Source organism: Rhamphochromis sp. 'chilingali' (genome assembly GCF_963969265.1).
Source record: "Rhamphochromis sp. 'chilingali' genome assembly, chromosome: 15".
Taxonomy (NCBI): domain Eukaryota; kingdom Metazoa; phylum Chordata; class Actinopteri; order Cichliformes; family Cichlidae; genus Rhamphochromis; species Rhamphochromis sp. 'chilingali'.
The window spans coordinates 7,374,266-7,387,510 of NC_137942.1; the positions used below are offsets into that span (position 1 = coordinate 7,374,266).

General features: G+C 39.4%; 1 protein-coding gene across 2 annotated transcripts in view; it reads right to left on the reverse strand.

Moving 5' to 3' along the window:
• Nucleotides 1–13,245, reverse strand: part of lasp1 (LIM and SH3 protein 1) — a 31,925-nt gene that overhangs the window by 16,021 nt on the left and 2,659 nt on the right. For both annotated transcript variants that reach the window (XM_080904839.1, XM_080904840.1), the window contains exon 2: nt 4,724–4,818. In XM_080904839.1, the coding sequence (XP_080760965.1) occupies nt 4,724–4,818 (95 nt within the window). The remainder of the gene's footprint in view (nt 1–4,723; nt 4,819–13,245) is intronic.

Here is a 13,245-nt window from a genome sequence, read left to right on the forward strand (position 1 = left end):
ATTTAGATGTAGTGGTTTGCTATCCTAGCACCTAAGGCGAGGTGAGCTAATCAAATCATGCAAATTAAAGTACACTTTCACTGCTCTCGGACATATAGTGATAAAAGCAAAAAGGCATTTTCCTATAGAAGCGCACTAACCTCGTTTGTTTATCGTACACAAGCAACTCACAGCTGAGTGCATACATTAATTACCACATTAAATCCTAAATTAAGGAGCAAAAAAAACCTTGTGGTCTAAAGGGAAAAAAGGCCATGGTACTATTGCTCTAATTTTTTTTTATCCATCAACAACGTTACAGATCCTTGACCCTATATAAATAATTTTTAAAGAATCTGTCCTTTTAATAGCAGTACTTTGTACATACTAGCAATTTTCTGTGAGTATGCTAGTTGCACTGACAAATGCCTATTTGTATGGAGAAAATTTTTTCAAACTGGCTGCTATCAAGCATCCCTACAGGTCATTTTACAAGCAATCTATCCCTTAAATTTGTCCGGGTATGTGTGCCTTTATCAAAGCTGGGAAACTAATATGTGCTTTTTGTTTCTAAAGCTGGGCGTGTCTAGTTTGCAACTGATCTGTGTTAACTGTGTTTATGTCACCTTTGTATCTGTAAACTGTTGCACTCAAGGGCTACTAAATTTCTGATACAAGCTTAGTGACTCAGTGAGATCTGAGAGGTGTGTGTGTGTGTGTCTTTCTGTCGGTGTGTATAACCAAGCTTATGATTCTGTGCAAGTTTGAGGCTATGAATGAGTCAAAAGAACACTCATCTGTCTGTCAGCTTGTATAACAAGGTAATAAGTCGCAAACGGAAAGGGGTGACACATGCACAAATGCTAAACAGGGAGTGATCAAAATGGAGGGGAGTGGGGTAGTCAGGAGGCCACGCATGTGTAATCACACACACACACACACACACTCAAGCTGCCTACTGTGATGGAGGAGAGGCCTGTTTGAATAGTGGAACCAGGAGATGCTGTGGCCAGCTTGACCCTGTGAGACCTGGAAAGGTTGTAATGAATCATTCAGCAAGAACATTTCATCTACATTTACACAGCATCCTACTCAACAAGTTCAATGCGTAACTGAGGGGCAGCTAACTGTGAAATCTGAACAGCAGCCTCACAAAAATACACACACAAACACACACACAGTTGCACTATGTGCAACAGATAACAGTCTCTTTGTCAGTCAGCTTCCAGCATAAAAATAAATCAACTTGAGTTATCTTGTGACAATGGACAATAGAGTTAGACAATAAATCAGATTTTAATATCAATTACATTTTTTTCCGCATCAATTATGAACTCAAAATAATCTGCTTAAAAGGATTACTCGTTTGCATCAATTTAAGCCACGAAGCTCTCATTTCTACCCGGTGCTCGACCGTGGCCCAGGACTTTCTTCACCCCCATCTGTACCCGGAAACATTCAAACAGTGGAGGTGAGCCAACAAAGACTAGAGGTGCTATTGTGAGCCAGAGTCAAAAGACACAATCATCAAAACCTAACTAAAAAGAACAGTTTTCAAGTGCAATATGATTTGGACTGTCATACTGACCAAAATAATAGTAATTATTATTTTTACTATAATCAGCTACAGTGTGACAATCAAGGGGATTTTTAAAGAACTTGTTGTTACATTTGTACATTAATTCCACACTATCACTATTATTATTATTATTATTATTATTACTACATTAATGCAAAATTTAATGTGATAAATTTCTAACTGACACTTAGAACATAAGTTTGCAACTCTGCCCTCTTTGGAATGAATGAGCTTGTAGTGCTTATTAAACGTTTCCTTTTGAAGAGTTCCTCTCAAACTCTTTGAGGCACTGATAGTGTGTGCTTGGCTGTGTGTGTTTGGGGGGACAGCATGGTGAAAAGCAAAGAGGGTGTGCTGTTTTATGCACATAAAAATGTAGACACAGATACTAGATACATATAAGCCCAAAGAATATGGGGGAAAGTAACAAGAGCCAGACAAATGGAGGCCTTACAGTTGTAGTTGTTGAGCTAATATACACCCACTTATAGTCAAGAGTTACAGTAATCTAAATCGCTCATTTTATGTAAACACAGTATGTATATTATGGAGGGTGGTTATTGGTTATGAGCGATCTCATGAGGGTGGCGAGATACTTAGAAAATTGCCCAAGTCCAGAGGAAGTAAGGAAATTGCATTGTAAAAATAACAGTAAATCAAGGAATCATGAGATGCTATAACAACACTGTGTGATGCTCAAATGAATATCACATCAGCCATTAAGGTAGTATCCTATTATTTGGCTCCTTTAGTCTCTGGGGGGAATAATGAATTATCCTCTCTACTTATCCTCCTAATCTCCCACCACTTCTAACTATCTAACCAGAGATTCTCAGGGAGGAGGTGGATGGGAATACAGAGAAAATAAACAGCGCCTATATCACTTACTAAGTACAAATATAGAGGAGTAATGATAAAGTCGTTATCCCACAGAATAATAACAGGGGATGCGAGCTGCATTCCTTTCTTGAAGTAGCAGCAAGCTCTTCCACTGATGATGTTTACTCAAACAAGGCTGTTTTAAACAAACGGAAAGAGGCATAATAAACAGGCTCTGAAGGGCCTCCCTGCCTTACCAAGGGAACATCGGAAGCAGAAATTGGGAAAAGAAGAGGCCATTTTAATTTTTAGTAAACAAATGGGATAGTAGGATGAGATGTCACCTGCTGTAGGAGGCCAACAAGCTAAATATAAATGTGAATGGAAGTAGTGATAAGAGTCTGAGTTACACACTAAAACAAGAACAGATGTTTTACGACTAATAACAGTCATTAACATTACCACATATTATCATCATATATAAGCTTATAATTAGGCCTATAAACAGGTGTTTACACTCATTGTGGCATAATTAGACCTCAGCTGAAATCAAGCCAACAGGGAAAGTCAGAGGAGGCACAGTTGTACGAGTATACAGCACCTGTATGGCTTTATTTTAATTGTATTTTAATTGTTCTGCTTACATGGCAGTTTTGATTTATATACAGGGACAACAAAAATGCAGAGACGATGTAAATGTTTCAGTAGGAAAAGCTCAAGTATTAACTGTTAAACATCAGAGGTTCAATTCAATTTGGTTGGCTCAGTTTCAAAGTCCACTATAGCTTGGAGCTATTGTTTGTTGCAGTAAGACCTTTGCTTCTCCAGTTAAAAAAGGTCAAAATATGATGATAGATACACGTGTCTACTGTATAAACTGGCTGACCTACACAGCAGTTTAACCCAGAAATGATTTGCATTTAAAGGCAGGTTTTGCTTATCACATTTGGCAGTTAATCATTTCTAACTCGCTTTCTCAGGTTAAATTGCAGCTTCCCAAGCAGTTAGACATATTCCAACTTCAGAGAAAAAAGGGAATCAGATTCAGATCAATGAACAGAAAGACAAGGAAACTTTTTTTTTTTTTTTTTTTTTTTTAAATGGCCACACCAAGCTGCCATCACCTGTATTACCGGACAGGGCACATGGTTGTTAGCAGCTTATGTGGAAATTTAAAAAAAAAAAAAAAAAAAAAAAAAAAACATGCACAGGCAACAACTTTTAGCAGCCAAATACACTGAGAAGAAAAATGTGGTTTCAAAACAAAAAATGAAACCGTAACATTTAGACTTTTCCTTAGCATTTGTATGTTTCTACCAGTCGATCAAGTTAGACTCTACACTCCTGTCTGTTTGGACTGTGCAGTTCTAATCAAATGAGCAAATCAGTTCAACACTTGGTTTTCTTATCTCAGTTTCTTTTTTTAAAAGGGGTGGGGCAGGGAATTTCTCAAATGCCTTTCTTACTCTGTTTCTGCACCAATACGCACCATGACATGAAACATACGACATGTTCGTGTCCCTCCAGCTGCTCGAGAGATACTGCAAAGTTCTTCTGGCTTGACAGTCATCTTGAAACCTCTGGCACTTACTTGCAGTTACTTTGAAGCATTTAACTCTGGAATGGCTATATTATAATGTCAATGTACACCCCCAAAAACCCCAACGAACAAAGGTTTTAATCACAAAGGAAGCTAAATCCTACATGTCACTGCTGACAATAACAAGCATACTACTTCTATTTTCACACTGAAGTTGAAAGTGACAATGGTAGCATGTTGTCTTGAGTCATTTCCTCAACAATAAAATGGCAGTTCAGCAAAAGAGCTTGTCAGAACATGAAGCCACGCCTCCTGCCTTCATTCCCTCTCTGAACTTCCACTCAAGCTCTCACAAACACACACAGAGGAGAAGAAAATCATTATAAGTAATGAGAGAGGGGAATTCCACAAATTCCTGATGAGCCTTTAGTGCTTAAGCGTGAGCAGACATGGTAGTTTTCAGTGTCCGCCTGTGTCACTGTAGAGGAACTTCAGGAATTTCCTTTGTTGATACCCCCCCCTTCCCTACCGAGGAGAAGGGAGGGAGGCACTTTCCCACACCACATCGAGGCGTTTTCTCTGAAGGGGGAGCTGGAATAGTTACAGATAACCGGCAAGGGAGGGAAAGAGGGGCCTTAGTTGGGTCGCAGCACACACACACACACAAACAGAGTCCCATTTCAGGCTGTGGACAAATTAAACACTGCTGTCACTCTGTCTTAGGGATGCAAGCTGAATTGCTTGAGTGCAAAACATGAGACATGTTCACTGACACACACAAAGTGATTAACTTAGGGACAACTTACGCATTGCAGTATGGTCTCTTCTCGAAGCCTTTGTAATTCTTCATGTTTAGAGTCATTTTGCAGACCTCGCAGCTGAAGCATCCTTTATGCCAATACTGTCAAAACAGAGAGGACAATAAGTTAAGCAAGGAGAGTTCGATTTATTTTACTTGTATACAAAGAGACGCTGATACATCAGCAAACAGAGGGAAGTGAAATGACAGAGTTAGGACAACTGTTAGGTCTGTGTGAAAAAAGTGAAGCAATGCAGTTTTGCGTCAGCTGGCACTGAAGAGTCAGAAACAAAACAACTTCTCCTTTGCTACTAGGGCTGCCACAAACGATTATTTTGATAGTCGACTAGTCACCGATTATTTTTGCGATTAGTCGACTAATCAGATCATCATCCATTGGACGTACAGCATACAGCTTATTGCACCAGCAGCATCTGGTCTTATATAACTATCATTAGCTTACAGCTTGAAGTGTTTGTGCTAACTAAAAATAAAGACAAGATGGTAGTTTATTAATTTTTAATGAAATTTGCAGATTGTTTCGGTGAAGTTTAATAAACTCCTTGCTATCTAAAATATAACAGGACACCGGAGTATATTCTCCAGCGTCTCACACTTCTGATAATCAGCTGTCTGCTTGACAGTTTTAGCTGTGCAAAAACTATAACTTTAATCTCAGCCAAACCGATTTACTCAGGAACAAATAAAATACTAAAGAAAGCCAAACTAACATTTTTAAGTTATCTAAGTGACTTATATATATGTTTAACCTGACTAGCGAAAGACGGCGGTGGGTTTGAAAACGATTTGCCGGGAGTCCGGTGTTCTCACGGCTCTAGTTAGCCTTGCCCCCGCCTAGCTAACGAGCTAGTGGGTAACAGACGTCTCCGAAAACGTCGGAGCGCTTTTGAAAATATGTGGTGTCTTGATAAACTGAGCAGATATTTGAGGTTTACACAGCTACATTCTCGCCTGAAAATATGTTAAACGTTTATTTTGTGACCCAGAAAGAATAATAAGAGTAAAGTTAAAACTAACTAGCTGCCGCCATTGTCGACAACTGCGCTGGGCTGCGCTATGAATTCTGGGACACAGCTTCTTCTTCTTCGGGGTTTAACGGCAGCTGGCATCCTTGTACATGCAGTGCTGCCATCTTCTGTTTCAGTCCGTTATTACACTCTTAAATCCTACTACTCATTCCTGCGTCCTTTGTGATCTTACAAAGCTTCAAACGATGCGTCGACTATTAAATTAGTCGTCGACGATTTTAATAGTCGACATAATCGTGACTAGTCGACTAATCGTGGCAGCCCTATTTGCTACCAAACTGTATTTGCTATTTATAAGCAGGTCTCGATACTCTTGTGTGAGCGAAAAAAGGATAGCTGTACAGTTTATGTGTTTATTTTCTTGTGGTCACAAATTTTCCCACCTTTACCATAAGCTATGAGGTTAAGTGCAAAGAAAGCAGCGATATACTTGCTACAGAGACTCTGCTTGGTGTGCAGGCCACTCTTCAACTCCCCTACCATTGTCACAAGATGTTGTGCCTCCATCTCCCTAGCCACCCTTTCTCCCTTCCTACCACCCACTCGCCCTCATGCCTCCTCTTCTTCACTCTTCTGGCACTGGGCTGATTTGCAGCCTGAAGATTCAGAGAGAGGGACTGAAGATTGGAGAAAACCGAGAGGAGGGAGGAAACATGAAAGTAAGGAGCTGGAGAAAGCAAGAGGAAGGGAGCATGTTTGGGAGGGGTGGGCAAGAGAAAGAAAACGCCAGACAGTGAAGCAATGATCTGGCTGTTCCTGCTATCATCAAGGGAATGAAGGGAGGAGTGCAGAGACATGAAGAGAGAGTGAGAGAGAAAGAGTGAGTCCTTATTAACATGGCCTTGAGGCGCTTTGCCCTCCCTCTCTTTCTTTCACCTACTCTTTATCACTTTCTACACCAACTGCCCATACACTAAACACTAGTCTTCCAAACAAACAACAAGGAAAAGATGATTCAAAGCAGAGGATAAAACCACAGAAGCATATGGAAATACAACATCAGGTTCTGTTGTGTGCAGTGCAATTTGATGTGTTACAGGGTGCTTGGAATAAATCACTATGATGTTGAGGGTTATTGCATATGTACGCTGTAGATCGACAATGCAATCCTGGCACTATTATGAGTGGAAACATGCAGCACAATGGAGGCTTCAGAAATTATCAAATCAAAAGATATGGCTTCAGGTTGATTTTGAGATCAACTTTTGTTCTGTCTGGATGTTAACAGCCCACCCAGAGAGGTGTGTACTGACAACAAGCAAGTGTATGAATGTGTTTGGCATGGGTGTTTGTAGCTGGGGGTAAGCAATACTGTACTGAGGCATACAAAAGAAGCAGCACACAGTGGAAATCAGGCCTCGGCTCTCCTCAGCGGAGCTGTGATCCACAGCCAAACACACTGTGCCAAGCCTTCGAATGCAAACTCTTTATCCCACTACAACCCAGCTGAAGCCTGGGGGAACTGCAGATGGACACATGTTACTTTTTCCTGCTCTTCCTTCTTCTGTCTAGAACTACAATGGCAAATCCCTTCACAAACAACAGCATACTGCAAGCAGATTCCATTTCCTATAGCTTCAGCTGATCTGCAGCTGTGCTGGCAGCCATCTTTGCAGGTTGATCTACTTCCAACGCAGCAGCCCAGTATCATAGTCACTATTAATTAGTCTCTATTATTATCCCTTCCAAAATCCCCCAATTCTTTAATAATAAACTAGTAATAAATTATCCATGTGGAGCCTAAATAGACAAGTGTAAATGAAAATTCTGTTGAGTCACACACGTGAGCGGAGCATGGACCTTGATACTCCCGTTGTTTCCTAGAATAAATATTGACCTTGAGAACAAGTTTGCTGAACTCATCTGTTTAGCAAACTATCCCTAAGTCTTGCCCAACCTGCTAACCCAGATTCCACCATGGCAACCCTCATCAAGCGAGACCTTTGCTTGGACAACATGACCCTCTCGGGTGGCAGACACCCTACTCAGGCAGTTCAAAGCAAACAGTCTCTTCAACTGATCTAATCACTTGCAGACGACTCTAAACAGGTGCCGAAATGCACCGAGGAAACAAAGCCTTTTGAAGAGGGGAAATTATACAGCTCCAGCAAGATCTAAATATTCAAATTTATAGCCTAAACATCATGGACAGAGTAAAGGACCACCAATGACACTTTAAGTGCTTAGTATGCATTTAGCCTACTGCCCACAGCAGACATATCTTTAGGCGTAGCAGTGGCCATAGATGACATCATTGTGGTCACTCAACACCAATATGTGATACAATGCAAATATCAGCCACTCATCTTAGTGTAATCTGAACATTCTGAGTAATGGTATGATATATGAACACACTATATATTGACTTTACTTGGGTAGTTCACCTAGTTACAATGACACTCCTCCAAGTGTGTTTGGTTATTTTTTTTCCCCCATCTATCTGAGAGAACAGAGTGATTGATTTACTAGTGGAAAACCCCCTCTTTATTTGGAAATGTGTCACCTGCCAACTGTGGCTGGGCATTTTATGCATTAAAAAAAAAAAAATACTAGTTGATATTCTTCCACAACTATTTAACTTCGAAGTTCCCCAACTATCCCAAAGGCAGATTTGGAGCATGATAACGTTACCTGGTACATTTCATGCTGGATTAAGTTCTCTCTTACTGCTGAGTTTTTTTATTTCCTCTGAAGTCAAATGTCAGAATTGGAAGTGACATCATGCCTGAGCTGACTAAGTTTCAGTGGTATTGTTAGAAAAGCAAGGAAAACAGGATTTGTTTTGTTTCTAGAAATCTATCCCTGGCAATACAGTGCAACACTGTTTTTGTGGGATTAAAGACTACTGACATACATTCAAAGGTAGAGCCAGGTAGGTTCTCTGTGAATGGCGTATTTATCATGTCACAAAAACACTGCGTCTAAGTTTAATTCCTGTATTATTTTGGTAATGTGCATCCAACCAGACACTGGTTAAAAGAACATTTGTATTTTAGACAAAAAGTAGATAAATACTGAGGTGAAAATATTATAATGTTTTACAACTGAAATATCATGGTCATCCCTGGTCCTAACCAGCTAAACCAAGGCCTTCCCTATCTGCTGGGTGACCAGTGGCTCTCGACACTAGTACACCAACCTCCATCTCCACCATGCTGGACTGCAGCTTTTTACATGACCTGGAGAGCTACTCTAAACAAGAAACTGCAGCAGGTGCAAAACTGCTTCAGGTACTGCTATGTCACGCTTGCTGAACAAGGACTAGTGTTGGTAATGGTAGTGGCATTGAACAGCAGGATTAAAGACTCACTGGGAGGCAACTGATAAGATCCCTTTTGCAAAAACCCATACATGCACATAGCACCATGGGTGAACCCTCAACTCTACCCTGCCTTCTTTAACACCACCAACAAACTGCTATCACCTATCTATGAAAAGATGAGTAGGTAGCAGTCAGAAAGAAATGGACAAACAAAAATATGTGAATGAGAGAAACATTCCAGCCATGTGTTAGCGAGGTCATCCTGCAGTTAGCCCTGTCCAGCTCCAGGAAAACCTGGCTCTTGGGTGCCAAGACAGGATCTGGCAGTCAGCTGTAAAATGAGGACACTGCAGAACTAGAGCCCTAGAAATAAAACACCATTTTTAAAAAAAATGCTCCGTCTCCCTGCATCAGCACAGCTCAAGGGCAGTTGTGTATGTACGCCTGTGTCTGTTTGTGCGTGAGAATTAACCCTGTCGGTGGATGTGTGTATTACTGTATGTAGGTTATATGTGTTAATGCATGATGTATTTGTGTCAGTGTGGACCCAACGATCGAGCCAAGAGCCGAGACGTTCACTCAGCCTCACAGCATCCTCTCAGTAAGAGTCAAATACAAATGGACCAAGTAAAATCCCATGTAGATGTATGGAAGGTCAGTAACCCTTTAAACACACAGTCTATGCAGACAAATCAGGAGGAAACTTACTGAGAGTCTGACCAGATGCATATAATAACATACTAAAAATATTCTGATAGAAGTGCCCGGCTTAAAGCATTAAGCAACCCCAGGCCTGTTGTGCCAACCACTTCTGATTTCACATTTAGCACATAATTAGGGCAGATTACTCACTCACCATGGTCCAATAGTAAACCAAACAAAACCAAATGACTGCTTTCAATAGATTTCAATAGAAATATTGGTTGGAAACACCATTTGGGCACCTCCTAAGTGACACTAAAGCAGACACATTTTCAAGGGCTTGGCTGGTGTTACTTTCCCCATTTGATTAATTGACAGTCTCATTATCACTTTAACACAAAAACAGTTTCATTACTATCTATGTTCCACATTAAGTGAATATGCATGTTTCCGTCCTCTGTTAATCACCATATTAGACATGAGAGGAATTTAGTGCACCCAAGGATGTCTCCTGGTACCATAATGAAATATTTCCCTACCTATGGCTAAATATCCAGAAATTAAACTTCAGTACAGACAATTTGGGAAGTGGTATAGTTTGAAACATGCTGTGAGGGCTGTTTGTCTCCAACAGTGGCCAAAACCAACACACCACACACCACAGTGCACAGCAGCTCTGCGAGTGTGAATGATTAGTCTTCCACAAGATAGCACATGCCTAAAGACAAAGTTCACACATCTGGCTGGTGCTATTATAGGAAACTAACGAATTAATGTAGGCAGGTTAATTATTAGCCCAAATGATACCATTAATTTTTACCCAGGCCCAGGGCATTGCTGCTGTCCAGCAGGCAGACTGTGATTTGACAGGCTATGCCCCAGTATGCTATTAACTTTTCAAACTACACCAGACTAATGTGTAACATACACATATTTCTGTGTGGGAAACAAAACTACAGAAAAGACAAGAGACAGAGTTGATAAGAAATGCCAAAACACTTCTGCTTAAGTGTAAATAATCTGCATATAAACTCTCTAATCATGTGAAATGTGCGAAATTTTGTGTGATTTGTTGAGGGTAAAAGGTTATTTACATTTATATTAGAAGAAAAAAGATGCTTTCATTAATAATAATTATATCCACTAGTTTTTAATTTCCTGCAGCAGACATTTGTATATCATTAACTTTCTCTAACCTAAGATTCTTAGATAGGTCATTTAGATTTTTGTAAAACACTTAGTGGCATCTATCTATTTGAATACATGCAGGAATTTATCAATGTTGTCCCTTGGTGCAGACAAAAATAAACAATATATGTTGGCTAATGTTCACAAGAAACTCAAAAATGCTGAAAATCACATGGCCAGGTATTCTTTTTGAATTTTGCTATGTACCATGAACAGATATTTCCATGTTTTTTTCAGGTTCAAGAAAATTCATGAACCTGAAGAACCCAGGTGAGCTGGTATGGCAAAAGCCAGAACATACTTCTTCGCATTCCTTTAAAATCATTTTGGTCAATAATTTGACCAAAAAGCAGCTGAAATCTTGTTTTTTTGTTCAGAATGCAATCATGATCAAGTCATCAGATGTACGGGAAAACTATTTTTCCCTCTTTTTTCCCCAATCCCTTCTAAAGGAAAATCAAAAATATGAACAAAAATTGTGGCCCAAGAATCAAGATGTAAACCCCTATAGTCAAGAAATGTGTGCAGGTACAAATAAGCATGTAATAGTTTGGGAAAACAAACCCCACATGTGCACTGGCTTCTTCACACCAAGCAGAAGTACCTGGCCACTTGATGTCGAGTCAACACCTCAGGCGATTGTGAGTTTAATGCGTGTTTGTGACTCTGAGTCATCAAAGAGATGTGACTGGTGGCAGTGGCTGCACAGAGTCCTCAACTCTTGTGACATTTGGATAACATGAATCAGCTCTCAAAATAATCTGTCTAAATATAGGCAAAGGCAGCAGACAGGTTCCTCTGAAACTAAGGTAAGGAGCAAAAATTGGAGCAAGAATAACAGAGTGAAAATACAGACATTACTTTACCTTTAAGATTTTTTTTTTAAACCTACACAACATTGTGTAGCTTTTGCAGAATTACAAATTTGCATAAGACTAACCTACAAACAGTAAGGTGTTTAATGTTAGAAGTAGGGAGACTATTCTGCAAGCCAGAAAATTGTTATTGTGATTTTTAATAGGAGCAATTTATAAATTATAAACCACATTTCGGTACATAAGAAGAGTTTATATCACGCTTAAGTATAAACTGTACAGAGCACCTCAATTTGAACAACATTACCATTAACCAGATTTCTAACAACTTCCAGGGATTGAAAGGGAGCAGTACAACTGAAGCTCCCATCTTAGACACTATTGTTCCACAGCAGAGGAATTACACACTAACCACATTGTTAACAATGACAGTAAAAAAAAATGGGACACAAGTTAGCCATAACTCTAAAAGATTGGTTAGAGAGCAACAAAACATGTCAGATGCGAAGTTATAAACCAGACATTAAGAAAGAAATTGCTCTTTTTTTTTTAAACGACCAGATTGTTGATGAAAACAGCAGTTCTTCCAAGCAGATAACAGGTGGTGTTGGTCTACTGCTGTAAATGTTTATGTTTAGCATATTAGTTTGGACCCAAGTTACCTTATTAAAAAACTAAAGTCACACTATAACATTAACTGAGCAGAGACTGTGGTAGATCTGTTTTTTCAATGGAGACTGGTCGCTTTTACAAGCACAGCGCCTTCAGTTCCTCGTTTGAAAGAGGTGTCTAATGGTGGATAAAGCAGTAAAAAACTTCTAAATATAGCATACATAAAAGCAGTATTGATTTTTCAGGAGGATAAATGCAATTTGGTGTGGACTCCATCCACAGCAGTATGTTGGTTAGCTTCTGAGCCGTTAACCATCATTGTAGGTAACACACAGACTGTGGATCAGGTCCTCAAACAGTCCCACTTCAAAGAAACCAAAACGTGTCATTGGGAAACTGCCTGCTTTTATGAACAAACTATGAAATGTTTATGAAATGTCAGTTTTAATTAGAGTGACTACAGTATTGCATGTCTATATTTACTTATATGAATAAAGAGATATCCATAGCATCATATATTGCCATGTACAAATATTAAGACATGATATTTGTTCAATTTTCCCCAGTTTGCGAGAACACTATTCTCACAGTTTAAATATGTGAAATCATTTAAACATAAAATAACAAATAAAAAGCACTTATAAAGCACATACAATGCTATTTCTTCTTTGTTTGCGCCATAAAAGTTTTCCATTTCATTTTCATATAAATAAAGTTCCCATCTGGCTTTGGCTAATCTGTATATCTTCTGGCTTTCTGTCAAAAGGTTGCTTGTTCAGAGTTAGGCTGAGACTTACCTACTAAACTTGATACAATGTGGGAGATAACTGGTTGCATAAAAGCTGTGTCTGACATGCTTCAACAAATAAATTCCAAAGAACAATCAAAATATGTTGACCCAACTAACAGGCTCACAAGCCAAACATGTCGAAGTAGTGCATGTTTTACATACTTAATAAAA